Source organism: Rhipicephalus microplus, chromosome 3 (assembly GCF_043290135.1).
Source record: "Rhipicephalus microplus isolate Deutch F79 chromosome 3, USDA_Rmic, whole genome shotgun sequence".
Classification (NCBI taxonomy): Eukaryota; Metazoa; Arthropoda; class Arachnida; order Ixodida; family Ixodidae; genus Rhipicephalus; species Rhipicephalus microplus.
Window position 1 is genome coordinate 247,457,274 of NC_134702.1, and position 16,682 is coordinate 247,473,955.

At 42.2% G+C, this 16,682-nt stretch overlaps 1 protein-coding gene across 2 annotated transcripts; it reads right to left on the reverse strand.

Annotated features, from left to right (window-relative positions):
• Window positions 1-2,090: 2,090 nt before the first annotated feature.
• On the reverse strand, window positions 2,091-14,119 carry LOC119159844 (uncharacterized). 2 transcript variants are annotated; one of them, XM_075888669.1, is made up of 5 exons: window positions 13,601-14,119; window positions 13,498-13,525; window positions 12,924-13,159; window positions 4,944-5,204; window positions 2,091-2,638 (listed from the first exon to the last, which is right to left on the reverse strand). In XM_075888669.1, exons 3-5 carry the CDS (start codon window positions 13,085-13,087, stop codon window positions 2,488-2,490), a joined length of 576 nt encoding a protein of 191 aa, XP_075744784.1. In that variant the 5' UTR covers window positions 13,088-13,159; window positions 13,498-13,525; window positions 13,601-14,119; the 3' UTR covers window positions 2,091-2,487. The 2 variants fall into 2 exon arrangements, with proteins under 2 accessions (XP_075744784.1, XP_075744783.1); XM_075888668.1 differs by having other exon boundaries at window positions 13,498-14,117.
• Window positions 14,120-16,682: the final 2,563 nt, after the last annotated feature.

A 16,682-nucleotide genomic window follows, 5' to 3' on the forward strand; every position in this document is an offset into this window, starting at 1 on the left:
CTCTGGCTTAAAAAAGTATTATATTACTCCATGTTCTACTCTCGCCTTACATATTGCATGCTAGTCTGGGGTACAACATACTCAAAAAATTATCAGAAATTGATAATATTGCAAAAGAGAGTCCTTAGATGCTTTGAAAACTACACAGGTAGGCTTCGAGATTTGCGAACGCATGATTTGTTTATTAAACACAATTTGCTAAAAGCTAACCAAATGTACTATTATAGAATATTTCAGCATATAAAAAAGAACAAGCTCTACACAGCTAAATCACCCCAATCAAAATGTCGTTATTCTCTACGCAATGAAACTAGGGTAATACCGAAGTTCCGAACAGCTTATGGCCGGCAGCATATAGGCTACCAGGTTCCGCATTTAATAAATCACCTAAGCCCCCTTGATTTTAATACTATGTCGAAAAAATCTATGAAACTGTATATTATAAATCATCAATTGGAATATGTATGATGCGTATCTTTTTCGTGTCATACTGTTATGTTTTTTGTTTTTTTTCACAAATGAATAATGCCATTCACACTCGTTGCCTATGTTATATTTTACTGAAGTCAGTATATTTTATTCTGTATAATAATAATCTTATGTATTATGCGACTGTTTATTATGCATATTTCTTTGGTATTCCGGGCTGCTTATCCGGATTGATTTGATTTAACCTACATGTTATCTTTTTATCATGTATTATTCATCAGATGGTCTGTATACTGCTTATATGATCTTTAATTTGATATGAATTTCTGTGATGAATTTTGTATTGCCATATGTACCGCTGATGCTGAGTGCCAACAGGAGTGGGAGCCCTTTGTCAGGCCTTTGTAGCCTTTTGCTCCTGCTCCTTGTTTCTGTAATGGAAGCAAAATAAACTTCAAACTTCAAACTACAAACTTCAAACATACCAGCGATCAGAAGACGACAGCAAAGAAGTAGACTGGCTCTCCGCTGTGCATGCTATGCTCCATCTTGATCGGTGCCAATGCAATTGCTAATAGTCACGTCTCGTTTCATTTTACGTAACAATATGATTATAGGCAGGGCGCGCAACACGATGGCAAAACAACCGCTGCTTATTAAAAATAACAGACTGGCAAGCGCGAGAAAGGGGTACAGAAAAATAGGTGAGTAGATGAGATTACAAATTTTGCGGGTATGAAGGGGCAGCGGCAAGCACAGGCCCGAGGTCACAGGGGTACATGGGGGTGGCCTCTCCCTGGAGTGGGAAGTCAAACGGCGTCGGCGACGGTGGCGGCGGCGGCTGCTGCCACCGTTGCTGCAGCCACTGCAGCGCGGCCGCTGCTGCTGCTGCTGCTGCTGCTGCTGCTGACGGAGATGGCAACCACCGTAGCTCATTAGTGGAGCATAGGACGTCTTATTTGAAGGTGCCAGGTGGGGATCCTGTCAGGGGCAAGCTACCTTATCGTTCGCTTTTCTTTCTTCACAGAGACATTGCAATTACTTTTAGTACCATTCCTTTTACTTTTTCTGCAATATTATCAGTTAGGTCTCGTTATTATTGTGTCTAAAAAAGAAGACGGACGCCTAAATTTACACTTTCCTCCACAAAAACTGGTATATTAGCTTGTCGCTAATGGGTAAAAGGGGATGTCCTTGGTGGAAAACGTTGCTGGGAATACGTGTAGTGTGTACTACGATGGTCGCAAGCGCTATATACCCTTGTGGCGCGGCGGCCACATATGCGGACGTGTTTTGCCAGTTTTTCGGACCATTTGGAAAGAAAGAACAAGATACATTGCGCATAGCGTGAATTGAACCATTTGTATAGTGAAGGTGTCTTGATTTAACCCGAATTTACTGCGAATGACTGCAGCCGATTGCTTCCATGAAAACGCTAAGATGTTCGGTAGGTCGCTCGACGTGCTTTGTTCCAAAGCCAACTTTTTATTTATTATTTTTCTTTCTCGAAGTGAACGCAGTCAACAACTAACAGTGTGGGCATTTCAAGCCTAACATTTCCTTTTTGTGTGTAAAAAATTGAGCGTGATTATCCGCAAACTAATTAGGCACCGAAACATATGCTAATAAATACTATTTAGCGAAGCTTGCCATACAGAACAAATTTCTTAAATTTTTTATTTGAGTGTAATATGAAGTGCATTACAGCTATGTTGGGCAAAATTTAGACACCGACAGACATTTCATCGTAATTTGCACCTGAAGGGGAAATTAAATGGGTGCTATTGGCACAGTAGCAGTGTCGTTCCTCATCTATTTGGGCAGCTGGTGAAGTCTCCCGTACAGAACACTACGTTTGCCCTCACTTGCAAATTTCCATTTATCCTTCGTTCATTATGTCATTTATCACTTAAATATGTGAGCTGAGTATATAGCCTGCACAAATTTGGCTTTCCTATGCGTCTGCGCATAGCCCTTGCGCCAATGCGAACATGTTCGCATAAGACTGCAGGACTGGCCTTCCGTTGCCTGCATATGCTCGGACATGGCTGGAATCCTTCACACACTGCGCTTGTAGAACTTCTTCTTCTCCATCCGCGATGCTTCCACCTTTTTGCCGCTACCCTCTTCGTGCAAGAGCCGCTCCAATGAAGCGCGATCTGGTAGCAATCGCACCACAACAGGCTGTACGATCTTTGAGTCTGGCGTCCTGCGATCAAGTTCTTGATGTAAATTCTGTGCCTTTTCCTTCCTCGATGTCTTCATTTAGATTAGGATTAGACGTACATAATGCAAAATTATTAAATTCTACAGCTACATCTGAAAAGCACAATTCACCCCCCCCCCTTCCGGCGCAATATTGTGCGCACAATTTGAGGAGCAACCTCTCACGAGCCCGGGGAGCAGCTGTTAATACAGATTTCCGAACCACCCACCGATTTACATGCTAAAGCGGGATTTTTATGCGTCCAAGATAAAAGTTTGTGAAAGTTCCAGACACAATAGGAAAAAGGCAAAATAACACTGTACTTGGTGTCAATATTTAGGTATGTTTCACACTAGCTCTAGTTTAAAAATATCCTATGTTGAATCGCTAAATCGTAATTGCTTGTAGGCTACAACAACTGAAAAAAAAAAAGATTTTCAAGAACGGAAGGCGTTAGAGAACTGTTGTTACTGCTGCATGGTTGATTGATTGATATGTGGGGTTTAACGTCCCAAAACCACCATATGATTATGAGAGACGCCATAGTGGAGGACTCCGGAAATTGTGACCACCTGGGGTTCTTTAACGTGCACCCAAATCTGAGCACACGGGCCTACAACATTTCCGCCTCCATCGAAAATGCAGCCGCCGCAGCCGGGATTCGAGCTGCATGGTGCGTCGCAGCCGTATCAATAATGAGGTTAACTTTTTCAATACATGTAGCGACCCTTCATGATGCGTTAAAGAGAGGAGGAAATTCTTTTCACGGCACATCTGTTATGCTTCATGTATGCCGTGTGTCATAGATAGAAAATTATAATCATGATAAACCCGCAACTTTTCTTTATCTTCGTGCTCTTCTGCTATACGCCAAGGAGGTGTGCGCAGATTTGTCTGACGTGAGATGCCACAATTCTGATGTGTGTCAGAGTGAGCACAGGGAGGGTGAGAAAAAAATAATTATTCACGACACTATACTCGCACCTGTATACCTACTATGAGAAGGCACGTGCCGCAACGCCCTGCTGCTCATGCAGGCTAGCAAAACACAGCGTACCTTATAAAGCATCATATTCAAAAACATTTCGATGAACTATTACTGCTTACCTCAGCTATTTCATTTCGAGGAAAACGAACATCTTAGTGGATGTCAGAAGGTATCTCGCGCTATGAAAAAAGAGTCGCGCGAAACGATGAAGAAATGCTGAAAAACTTTAACGTAAAGGTGAAGCATGCTATGCGTTGGTATTTTGAGTTTATGCAATAAGTGTTTATTCGCTTCGCACGGCAATAGTTTTGAGCCTTTAAAATTAAAAAGTAATTAGAGCCAACGTCTACAAGAAGAGTATATGAAATAAAATAACGCAATATTACCGACTATTTAAATTGATGCTGGTTTATAATTTGTTGGATACTTTAATATAATCGATACTACTACTGTTCATTACCCTAAGTCATGCAACTCCGCATACGATACTCTGTCAATTCCAGGTGTATTTTCAATGCTGCTTTTACTTAGAGCTAAACTTTCACCAAGTACAGACGATATGACTAATCCTTTTTTATAAGGTAAGCGGAAGCTGTAGCTGTTTTTACAGCTCCTATGCTTCAATTGTCCTTGTCCTAAGTTACGCTGCAGAGTTATTGACTCTGGTCATGTGTTGTTCTTGCAGTGAAAAAAGCGATGGCACTCTTGTAAAAAATTATCATCCTATATGACTTACAATAGTATGTTGTGGGCTACTTCAGCATAGATTATTTTTAAAAATTAATACGTATATAGCTTGTAACAGCACACTTTGTTTCGGCTTACTTAGTTTTCACAAAGCTTTTTCTACTAAAACACACCTAAACACCTGCTCACAGTTTCTAATGTCTTCCTTGTGGATCCGTCCGGGTTGATGTAACAATTATTTATAAAGAATTTCGGTGTTTTATCAAATAGTAAGCTTATTGATGAACTAGAAGATGGCCCTTGCAGCTTACTTTAGAAACTGGCTTTCTGTCTAAGAGACCAACCACAGAGAGTTCGTTCAAAATACTGAGAGTCATCCGATCCGCTGTCTGTTTTATATGGAGTGCCCCAGAGCAGAGTGCTTGGTCTCTTACTCTTATTATTATTTACTAATAGTAAACACTAATAAATTGGCGAACATTACGTTATTCATGAACGCTTCAGTACATCATAAGTTTCCTTTCATTTCGCATGAAGGTTTGCCTTCTTAATGTGAAATTATAAGGTTATCCTAGAACATTTTGCGTAACAACGCAAACGGATCGTAGAGAAAACAAGTAACCAGACACTCACGCCAAGTTCGGTCGACGACCACAGTGAGCGATGCAGTAGAGCAGGTCGATGCAGCACAGATTGGCACAGCATTTGATGGCTAGCAGAAACATGAAGCAGAGGAAGACACACGCGGTGGTCAGCATCACCGACAGCAGCATCTCTACGTCATCGCGGAGGGCCGCAGGGGCCACGACCACAGGAGCCCCGAACTCTGCAGGCACGGCGGAAGTGGCGGACAATGAAACTGCCGATGAGGAGCTGTTCGTCATCGCCAGAATTCTGCGCAAGAAGATAAAGATGCTCCCGTTTCTGTGTGCCACTACCTTCAATCGTTTTTTTTTTATTTTGCTTTAGACAGTGTTGCTATCATCAACAACGTCAGCACTTTTTTGACGTTTAGAGGCCTTATCTAAGGCATTACGTAAAGGAAGGAGCAAACAGATATCGTGAGGAACTGTCATTAAACAAATGCAATGTTAAAAGGGGCCCTAAAACACTTTTTGAAGTAACCATGGGATGGATTCACTGAAAGAGTTTACTGGCTCACGAAGTGAATGCCGCACAAATTTTAAAAAGTCGTCCGGTCAGAGTGGAGTTACAAAAGCTTGTCGCACACTGCAATCGCAGTTTCTCTTCTCTCGTCCTGACAAATGCGCTGAAAGCTAAGCAAGGGGAAAAGGGGGGGGGGGTGGCATGGGCAAAGCAAATATGTCATGCACCTCGTGCCCTTGAGCAATTGTTCACTTTTATTTCTCTTCTAATGCACGGCTTGTTTAGTGTGGTCGAGCACACACGCGTGGACAAGTCCTGGCATCCCACGGCATCCCTGTAATGACAGAGCGCCCCATGTTCAAACCAACCAATGGCTGATGGTCCTTCTATGTGTAATTTTGAGCTTCTATCCTTTGCCGATAGAATAGAAGTCAAATTTTAGCTGAGTTTGATCATTTATTTTGAATCGCAGGTAACGTGCTGCGCTATAATATTTGGCTCGCGTGTTGTTGGTAGCCCCTTGTACTGATTAGCAGCGCTTTCTGACCATGCTCAAAAAAAGTTGAAGGGTTCACTCGAAGAATAAAAGCGAAACAAATGTACCTTGTGCAGCATTCTAGACAAAAAAAGCAAATTATAAAGCATGTTTTTTCTCAGCTTCACGTGGATTACACTAAAAACCTGAGCCGAATCTATTGAGCAGCAGGCCTACTATACAGAGAAGTGCTAAAGTGGTACATCTCGCACCGTCTATAGTATGGCAGAAATAACTAATGAATCATAAAAAGCACCTGCGGATAGGAGAAATAACTCGACACAATAGGTTTTCTTCGTATGGCTATATTTTAGTTCAAACGCTTATAAATGGAGTGTATTCACAACTTCGGCCTCACACGCTTGCAATGCGTAATTTTGATTCATCTCTAGGAAATGTGTCCTACACCCGGTGTAAAACAAAGAAGGCTGTCTTATAATGGATAAACTGAGCAAGTTCATATCACTTCAGGCTTAGGACTATGAAGCACTCACAAAAAACGAAAAAGGATCGAAGAAGTGCAGGAAAAATGTGCCGACTTTCTACTGACGCTTTGTTGGGGAAGCGCACACACAGAAAAACACAGGCACAAAAGAAGTTGAGTTCAGAGTCAGCGCATGTCGTAAGCACCTCTTATGTTCTTTGTTACTTTTTGTGAGTGCTATGTTGCCAGTACGATAGGTTACGTGTGTTCTATAAAATTTATTGCATAGAAGTTTTCTAGTTTATATAGTTATTATACCATCCTGAGTTATTACTTCTACGTTTCAAAAATTTTATAACTTGTGAAGTATAACTTCGGAATATTTGGCACTACACAACGGCCTTTTATGTATAGTAGGCACTCAAGTGTTCTGCAGTAATGGGCCTGTTTATTTTCTGCACGCAGAAATGTTTATTTTCTGCACGTTATGTTATTTTCTGCACGCAGAAATGTGATATTTTCCGCACGCATAAAACCAGCCTGAACTTCATTGTTCTATTATTTTCTATTTATCTACTTTTATTCCTGGCACGTAGTTAGTCTTGGATGACAGGCTAGACGTAGAACATTGTCGGCCTGAATAAGGCCTTGTCACTCACACATGCTCTCACAGTGAGGCAGCACTCAACTAAGAACCTGTATAAGTTTGGGCAATAGTGTAAAACGTAAACTTGGCGCAGGTAAAGGTAAAAAAACAACAACGTAATTTCCAAGAACTAAGATTTTAATATAAGCTTATACAATTTCTAACCACAATAATACCTACAGGCACAGGTGTGGCGCAAACTATCGAAAACTCTTGAAATTGTTATGCCTACAATACGCAAGCGAAACGATACGTCCAACAGAATAGGCGTATAAATGAATTCATTAAGTATTAGAAAGCTAGTACATCATCTTGGCATTTTTAATGCAACCTAAAGACTTTTAGTTGCGCGGAATAGTAATTTTGGTAGGATGCACTTTTATACTGGACGAGATTAAGTGTATAAACTGTTTTGTTTGGTGTACTGTCCCACAAAAGAGAACTCTAATTTGATCGTGCCTGCTATTGTATTGAGAATCAGTTGTAACATACTTCTGAAAAAAAGGAATGAATTTTTTTGTCATTTTTTTCATTTTTTATCCACATCGTGAGGTCAAGATTATATAGGTCCTTGTAAATGAGTTCCGTGAAAATTATGCAAGTCCGTAGCTTTTAGAAGGCCATGTTTTGAGAATAGATTTGCCATATGATCTCGGTATGCAAGGTTATTTTATTGAGCAAACAGCTCGCTTCTGTGGAGTTATAAGCCGAATCAGATTTGATTACCATGTCATTCCCATATCAGTAGGTAGTAACTAAGATGATCTCGAAATAATGCGTTGTACAAACGACTTTTCAAACAAACAGGAACTGACTGCACAATCCTGAGCTATTACCCAGATGTCCTAGAGATGCTTGAACTAACTAACCTTCATGACATGAAGCATGAAACTCGGCTTTCCATCAAAACACCTCTGAGAGACATAAAAACGGAAGTCATTTGATTGCAGCGTCATTAAAATTGATACAAATAGAACAGTCTCGAAGTTTATTCACGGGTTTAAAGACAACGCATTTGCTTTTAATGGTGTGGTTCGCTGAGAGACAAAGAGAAAGTTTATCAAGTCTATTATTACCAACGGTTTCGAGCTTCCATAATTTGTGGCTGAAAAAATGAGAACATTTGTCGTCAGTGAAGAAAAGTATATCAGGAGTAAGTAAAACGTTACCACTGTCATTTATATAAAATATTATAAAGAAAATAGAACGTATATTGATTCTTGTAGAAAACTAACACTAACTTTTTTGTTAACAAAAGCCGTTACGACACCTGCATTGTGATCTCCAGAGAAGTAATTTGGAATGATGCTGAGTGACTTAAAGAATTTCATAGTATAGGACTTTATTCAATAGGATCCTATCGAAGACAGATTGAAGCTGGAGCTTGGAAGTGAGGAAGAAGTAGTGGCCTTGGGCACGGTCTATAAATTTTCGTTATCTCTTTCTGTCAAGAATAAACCAAAGACGTATCGGTTCTGTGGTCTATCTGGTTCTTCTGAAACATGGTGCCGTGACCAGGATATTTGAGGACAGACGCAAAGACTTCAACCCCATTAGCACCAACGGGTTGAAGAACGAAACAGTAACGTCTGGCTCAACGACGTACCGTCGAGGGAAGGACCACGACCGATGACTGTGGGAGACGCACATACACAGGCAAGATCTCTTTCAACACGCTTTAAGCATGAAAAAAGAGGTCCTATCGAAGAAGCGGAAGACGATTCGAGCAATTGTGACAACGCTTATGAGCGCAGTCGATAAGAAATTAGAAGATGCCGAATGAGCGCAACTTATGACGCTTCTAAACCAGATGAAGACCATGTCACAGACGCTAAGGCAAATTAACGAACAGATTGAACCGCTCATCGAAGAAGCAGACGTGAAGGCGGAATTTGAAAGAGTTTTGCAGTGTGAGATGAAGATCGTCACTGCAATGACAAAAATAGAGGAGCAATTACGTCATTTGGATAAATTTGAAGAGAGATATCCTGCAATTGTGGCTCAACAACGGAAATGATTCTACGTCAATGACGTATTACTGGGAGCCAACGAATACTCGACGTCGACAAAGATATACAAAAAAGCAAGAGACATTTTTTTTTGTAATGCGGGAATAAATTAAGAAAAATGAACATCGAACGACGCCCAACAAAGAGAACTATTTGATGAAGAAGAAGAGGATCTAGATTGAGGGATAAGAAAACAGGGACAAATCAAAATTTTGGGACTGAAACGGAATTTGGTAGACGACGTGTTGGGCTTTCCCGACCGTATACGGCGAATTGACAAGGACATGTGACAACTCTCAAAAAGACAGGCGTTGAAAGCTACAGCAAGGCTATACGACTTTGTAGGTTTTTCGTTGCCATTTTCACTTAGAGCAAAAATATTGCGACAAGAAATTTGGATGGAAATTCTGAAATGGGACGACCCGTTACCAAGCCAGCATCAATCATCTTGGAAGAACTAGTTGGAGGAGCTCCAACATTTATGTGACTTCACCATTACCAGATGCTATGACAACAGGCAAGGTGAAGTGAAAGCATCAAATCTACATGTGTCCTCCGACGCAAGTTCATTGCTGAATGAAGCAGCAGCATACATTGTAACAGAATACTCAGATGGAGGCATTGAAGCCAACTTATTCATTGCAAAAGGTAGAGTCGCTCCAATTAAAAAGATTACACTAGAAAGAATGGAGTTGTTGGCTGCCACAATATCAGTCAGATTGGCTAGTCATATAACATAGAATTTCATCGGGAAACTAAGGAGAGTGAAATTCTAGACTGACTTTCAAATTGTATTATGAAGTCAACCATGGGGAAAGATCTGTTTGTTCGCAACAACGCAGCAGAAATCAAGAGCAAGTCCAACGAGAGTCAATGAGAATACGTTAGGCTAACAAAAATCCTGCGTACTCGATGACAAGAAGGACGAAGATGAAATGTTTGCTGAACAGTGAGTTATGGTTGAAAAACACCACGTGGATCAATAATGACACAAAGACCTGATTATGACATCATGCAAGAAGCAGACAGTGATGACAACAAAGACGACGAAAAGACCGTGGCAAGCTTACTACCACCACAAATCAAGAAAGGTAATTTATAGGAACAGGTTTGGATCACACAAGGAAGCGTTACTAGTTACCGCGTTGGTGATGCGTTACATAAAAAACCGACGAAAAGAAAGGAAAGCAGGTTCGCTCACAGAAGTTAAACAAGGCAGAGTTTGTGCTGACAAAGCAGGAGCAGAAAACGTTACAAAATGCAGTGACACAAATATATGACGACATGAATCTGTACGGCACGAACATCTTCGAAGACAATCAAGGTGTCCTTTGAGTAAAAGGGAGCCTTCAGTGGAGTGATTTGAGGTTTGAATAAAAGCATCCAAGTGTTTTACCAAGAGTTAGTCACATTTCAGAACTCCTAGTTCTGAACGCCCATCAAGTGACAATGCACAGTGGTGTAGCGGCAACATTGACACATCTAAGAACAAGGTTTTGGATTGTGCGTGGCTGACAGATGGTGAAATATGTTAAAAAGAAGTGCTTCAGATGTAGGAGGTTTAATTCTGCCCAATGGCACAAGAAACTTCACCACTACCGGCTGACAGGATAACACAGGCGAGGTCATTCGACACAGTTGGTATACACTTTGCTGGACCGCTAAATGCTCGATAGGAGAAAGGCAGCAAAATTACAAAGCTCTACATTGTGATATTTATGAGTGCAGTAACAAGAGCCATACAACTGGAGTTGGTAAAGAAGACGTCATCGGAAGCACTTATACCAGATTTCCGAAGAAGTGTAGCTAGATGAGGATTGTGTACAACAATTTACAGTGATAACGCAAGAGCGTTCAAGAAATCTAAGAAAGAAATCTAAGAAATTTCATATTTGTTGTGCATGAATGACCAGCACTCCTGCTGCTTTGTCAACTTGTGAACGGGGTCAGGACCTTGTCAAGCTCTTGAGCTTTTAGTCCTGTCCTCCACCTTATCTAATGGAAATAAAATGATTGATTGATTGATTGATTGATGTCAGCACGCTGCAAGCGATTTGTTTGTTGACGGGTCTCAAACTGAGATATTATTCGAGCCTGCATGAACGTGGCCAGTGACTCGGTGTGTGTGCTGTAGAGGGCGTTCGCAGGACGGATTGGCTCATATTGTTTTCAGCAGTGACGTTGAAAAAAATTATCTTGCCGACGAGGAGTTTTCACCGAACGGAAAAGGCTGTCAACGCAGCGAGTGAGACGACGATGACGACGAACGATGAGCTTATAACTCACGAGTAGCGACTTGCACTTCACGTCTGCTCGCGCGTTACTGTTTCTTTATCCTCGTGAGTCAATTTCATTGCATTTGTTATGTCTTATTCATGAGGAAAAATCGAAATAAAAGTGCAGTTTCTCTTGTGCTTTCCATGTTGCCCAAATACGGTGGATAATATGAACTACAGCATGCCGCCAACTCACTCGAGCTCGACAAGCGAAGCGAACTGGTACGAGCGATGAAGCTCGCAGTTACGACTTCCATTCTTGCCTCTCTGCCAACTTCTTCTGTACTTCATCGGTACCTTCACAACAACGCTGTTGTTAGATGGATTTTCGCAATTTTGACGTTGTGAAAAGTATAATGTGTGTACTCTCTCCGGTATTCATGTTTCGATCGCGCTTAGAGAATCTGCAACATCCGAGTGCAGTGAATAGCGCATGGCTAGAGTCTATGTGCGGCTGTGACACGTGCGCCACTTCAAGAGGTGTTAAATGTTTGTGTTCCATTCAAGAAGCAACTGCATATTTCTGAGGAAGCAAGTAATAAAGAAGGCGTAATATGTCTGCAAACCATCGCCATGTTAAACATTTGGTTCCGTGTTGCCACGATAGTCGAACTGGATAGCGGCCATACGCCGTAGCTGTGCAGCACTCATACAAGCAAATTCAACATATAATTGAAGAGCCATTGATGTTTACCCACAGTGAATCAGAGCTTTTTGCAGAATTATCTAAACTTATTTTTCCTAAAGTGAAAGATTATGCGTATCACAGTAGTTTATTGTGATAAGAATTAAACGAGGCGCGGAACTCTTCACAGCCAGATAGTTCTTATTATACGCGTTAAAATGTACACTTTTTTAGGTATGTTGTGGTCTCCGGGGGCACAATGCCACTGTACAGTTCTTGTGATTGTTTAGATAAAGTAGAAAACGTAAGTGGTAGCCACACAGTGCGCAAAATGTGGCACACGTCAGCTTATTACTGTCCTATACAAATTAGGCTGACACACTTGATGTTGGAGGTCAGAAGGCTTGAGGCGCCTATGTGCGTACATGCAGTTTTTAGTTTAGAGAATTACGTCTTATAACGCTGGTGCATTATTGTTAGCAAGCTACATAAGTCTAAGATGCCATACAATATTTACAGTTAAATTCAGCTGTCAGTTGTTATATTTAGGTATACAAACACTTTGAAGCAACAAATAGTTACTCAAGGATAAGAATATGTACGCCAGCATTCACCGCATTTCGTCTTCTCTGTTTTTAATAAGTGCGCCTTAATATTTATCCGCGGTTTCAAAGTAGCCTTGCTTTCGAAAGCTCTTATTCTTACAACGTCCGTGCCATCACACGTAGACTGCAGGTTTTCCGCTATTTTAGGTGTGATACATTGCGCTTCATTTTTCGGCGCCGTGATTAGCGGACGACAGTGCTTCAATAAAAGACTGAAAGACTGAACGTGACTTATGCTGACACGATAGAACGACGCTGTAGTGACGAGAAGCTACAAACTATATAGGCAAGGGCCGTCAATATTTAACACTCTCTCAGAGATTTCTCAAGAAATAATAAGCCTTGAGCTCAGAGGCTCGCACCATGTATTAGGGCGCAGTACTTACCCGAGCGTGTTATTCGGGTCCTCCAATAGCCATTGCTTGTCAGGCGTATTGATGTCTCCCGAGTGTTGGTGCACCGAGAGAAAGATGCTGAAGAGCCTCGACAAAGCGTCACTCCGCACGGACACCAAGTTGTCGCTGCTATTGGTGACGTGGAGATTCTCCATTATTGGTACACGTGTGCGCCAGGGTTAAGAACGAGTCATTTGGACCGGCCTCTTGAGTACACCACTCAATGCCTGGAAAGTTGACACAACGAGCATTATCTCATTGAAGACATTACTGCCATTACTTGACGTAGCTCGTGAAGAATGGGGTTGAATCACTGTAAGTCTGCCCATCTTCGACTATTGCTTCTAACAATGGGCAACGCGTCAGAAATGGTCTCGAGCTTGTTTAGGCTTTTCATGTCCCGACAAAATCAGTGCCTGAATGTTCTATAGAAGCAATTCACGAGCACTTGCAAAGTACATACCGAGCAAACCAACGGTATTTCTCCACGAATAAGTACTTAGCTAATATATCAAAGAATGATCGTGTACTTGCTTTTCACAGATGTATACAAGGTTTGGCTCACCTGCTTTCTTTTCATGGGGTTGCCAATCCTGCGTAGACAGAAACAAATGCAGTCATGAGTCGGTTGCTTCATGCTATAACGTTTCCGTGACAGCGCAACGCACAGTTTCTTTTTTATATAATGCGGAGCTCATCTGCTTGTGATGCAGTGGTAGGGGCGCCTCGGTGACGAGGTTCTGGCGCCCCTCGATGACACGCCACGCCTGAGAGCTTGTGACAGCGATAGAGCTTCCCTGATGATTGAAGCTTGCTCGCGCGTTCAGTGCTTTTTCCTGTGCTTCGATGACGTTAGAAGTACGTAGCACAAGCACCGGCAAATATTTAACCAGACGAAAAGAAAAGTCGACTTTTATTGTGCAAGAAGCACTCGGCATATTGCCAAAGTACGCTGTCCCGTTGGAACGTTCCAAAAGGCCCCTGACATCATCACCGTAGTGTAAACAAAACAAAGACTCGCGATCATGATGTAGTTATCCGATTTCGCAATCAATGTTTTGTGGTCCGAAAAAAAATGATCAAATATGGATGGGTCAGGCCTAGTGATTCAACTCATTAAGAGAAAAAAAAAGCATTAAAGTCAAACTAGACCACATTTCCTACTGATGATGTTCAAGAACCAACCAACCAACTACTGCTGACGACGATGGCGTTGTTTCAAGTGATGACGATGATTTAGGCATCATTGCCACCTACCCACTGAAGCTGTTTGGCCAGTGCGTTGTAGGGCGGATGCTACACTGTAATGAAAAGCCCAATTTCTTTTTACAAAAGTTATATTACTTTACAATATGTCACCACTTTTCATGAACTGTAGTGAACGTTTCATGAACTATAGCATACTAACAAATAAAAGCCTTTTTGAAAAATTAATCATGATTGATCCCTCCGTGATGGGCAAAAATGTAGCACAAAACTAACACGTCTCTTTGTGAGTACGTGAATGTAGGAGCTTAACATGCAGTGTCTATATGTACGGGGCGACCAGTGAACGATGATGAAGCGTGAGCAATCGCTTTTAAAGACGATGGTGTTTCTTGGGTGACTTCGATGCGAAAATGTCGTCTTTCTTTCTGACCAATATTGCTGTGATTTCTGCGTTTACACTTCTGAGATTGCTGAAATAAAAACAAATCATGCACATATATGAGGCACAATAACGACACGTCATTATTCTGTCGTGTGTTTATACTAGAGAAAACATACATCTACTCTTAAAACGAGCCATCATTTTGACAAGCATCTCTTTGTAAATTTTGACGACCTGTTGGCGTAAAGCGCACAAGGCGGGAAATACGCTGGTAATGAGTGAGCGGAGAGTACAAGTGGCGAGAAAAAAAAAAGCAAGTGAAATTTCCAGTGCTCTTTGTTGATTACCGTACATCTTGTGGCAGGGCGCCGCCCCTTCGGCGACCTCTGCACGAGAGAGAGAGAGAGTAGAAAAGAGGCAGTTCCGTGTATGACCGCCGCCGCCGGCCGCGCTTAGAGAAAAGGAGCCGAGGCATTTGTACCATTGTACGTGCTTCTTAGATATTTGTTGGTGTCTATTTCGCCTTGGTTGAGCGAGCCTGCTCTTTGGTATGCCAATTTAGTTTTTTTTTTTTGCGTGTGTGGCGTACTCGCAAAACACGAGTGCTTGTGCAACGTGCGTGTGCTTGGAGCGGCAGCCACGCACGTTCGGGTAAAAGTGAGTATACTCATCTTTTGTCTGTCTACATGCAGTTACTCTTCAAGTAGCAGAGAAGACAAACACTAGTTCTCAAGCGTTGTAAAAGCCCATGTCGCGTGTGAAGTCAGGTTTTTTTCCGTGAGCATTAAGCCTGTTTCACATGCGAGCGGCCGAGCAGCGGCGTTGAGCGGCGGGAAAACACGCAGACCTGCGTTCGTTGCAAATGCGCCGCTGCTACCGCTGCTGTTGCGCGACGCCAGCTGCTCTGGCGGGCAGCGTTGCCCGCGGAAGGCACGGGTTAACCGCTGTTTTCAGTGGTATCAAAAAACCACGCTCTCCTTCGAGTGTCCTTCTTTGGCACCCCTCTGCTGCGAGGTTTATCATCAATAGCCCCTCGACTTTCAAGCGTATGTACACTGATTGAACTAAGGGTAACGTGAATCATATCACAAATAAACCGCATTTGAAGATGCTTCTTGTTTTGTTTTGGTTTTTAAACTAAATGTTCTTGTTGCGTCCTCATATAACTGACCACGGAGAAGCAAAATATATAGTTCGCTGACATGGTTTTATTAGAGAGCTGTTCCAGCTGCATAAGAACTACGAGCGTGCTTTGTTTTTCTCAGCACTTCCCGTGTTTCTCCGATTCATCGCTCTTTCTTCATGATTTAACATTGACACGCCGAACGAGGTTTCTGTCAGCTATACGCACCTCGTAAAACTCCTACCTAAGTTTTTGTACCAGTTCGCTCAAATCGAAGTGAATGTTTATATAAAAACTCTCAGTGATCAGCTTCGGCCGTGTTTGTGGTCACCCTGTGGCATATGCGAACACACTGCCCCGCCGAGGTGGTCTAGTGACTAAGGTACTCGGCTGTTGACCCGCAGGTGGAGGGATCAAATCACGGTTGCAGCGGTTGCATTTTTGACGCAGGCAGAGATGTTGTAGGCCCGTGTACTCAGATTGGGGTGCACGTTAAAAAGCTCCTGCGTTGTCGAAATTTCTGGAGCCCTTCACTACGGCGTCTCTCATAATCATGTGGTTGTTTCGGGACGTTAAACCCCACATATCAATCATCAGTCATCATGCGAACACACTCTTCAACGAGATTTTTCGAATGGTCTACATCTCTTGTGGCACTCGAATTTGTGTGCTTCCATCCTAAATAGTAAGCCTCTTAGGTTTTTCAATGATGCAGTAAATCACTTCAGGAAAAGTTTCACCAACGGCAGGTAGCACGGCATACGTGATACGCTCGTTGTACGTCCCTGTTCTTTGGCTGTTGTATATGCACTTGTGCGTGACCCAGGTCAAGGACAACGCAGCGATTCTTGCTTTAGCGGGACTTTCCGTCCATAAATGCTGTGGTGGTGAGCAGAAAGGCCGAAGTATTACATCATTTCACACAACACACCTTGTAATTTAGGTGCACGCCCCTGAGGCAGGTGTTGCTGCACTGATGTCTGTAATGAATAGCTGTTCTTTGTTATCTACGCAGTGTATGTTGTGCTCGTGACCT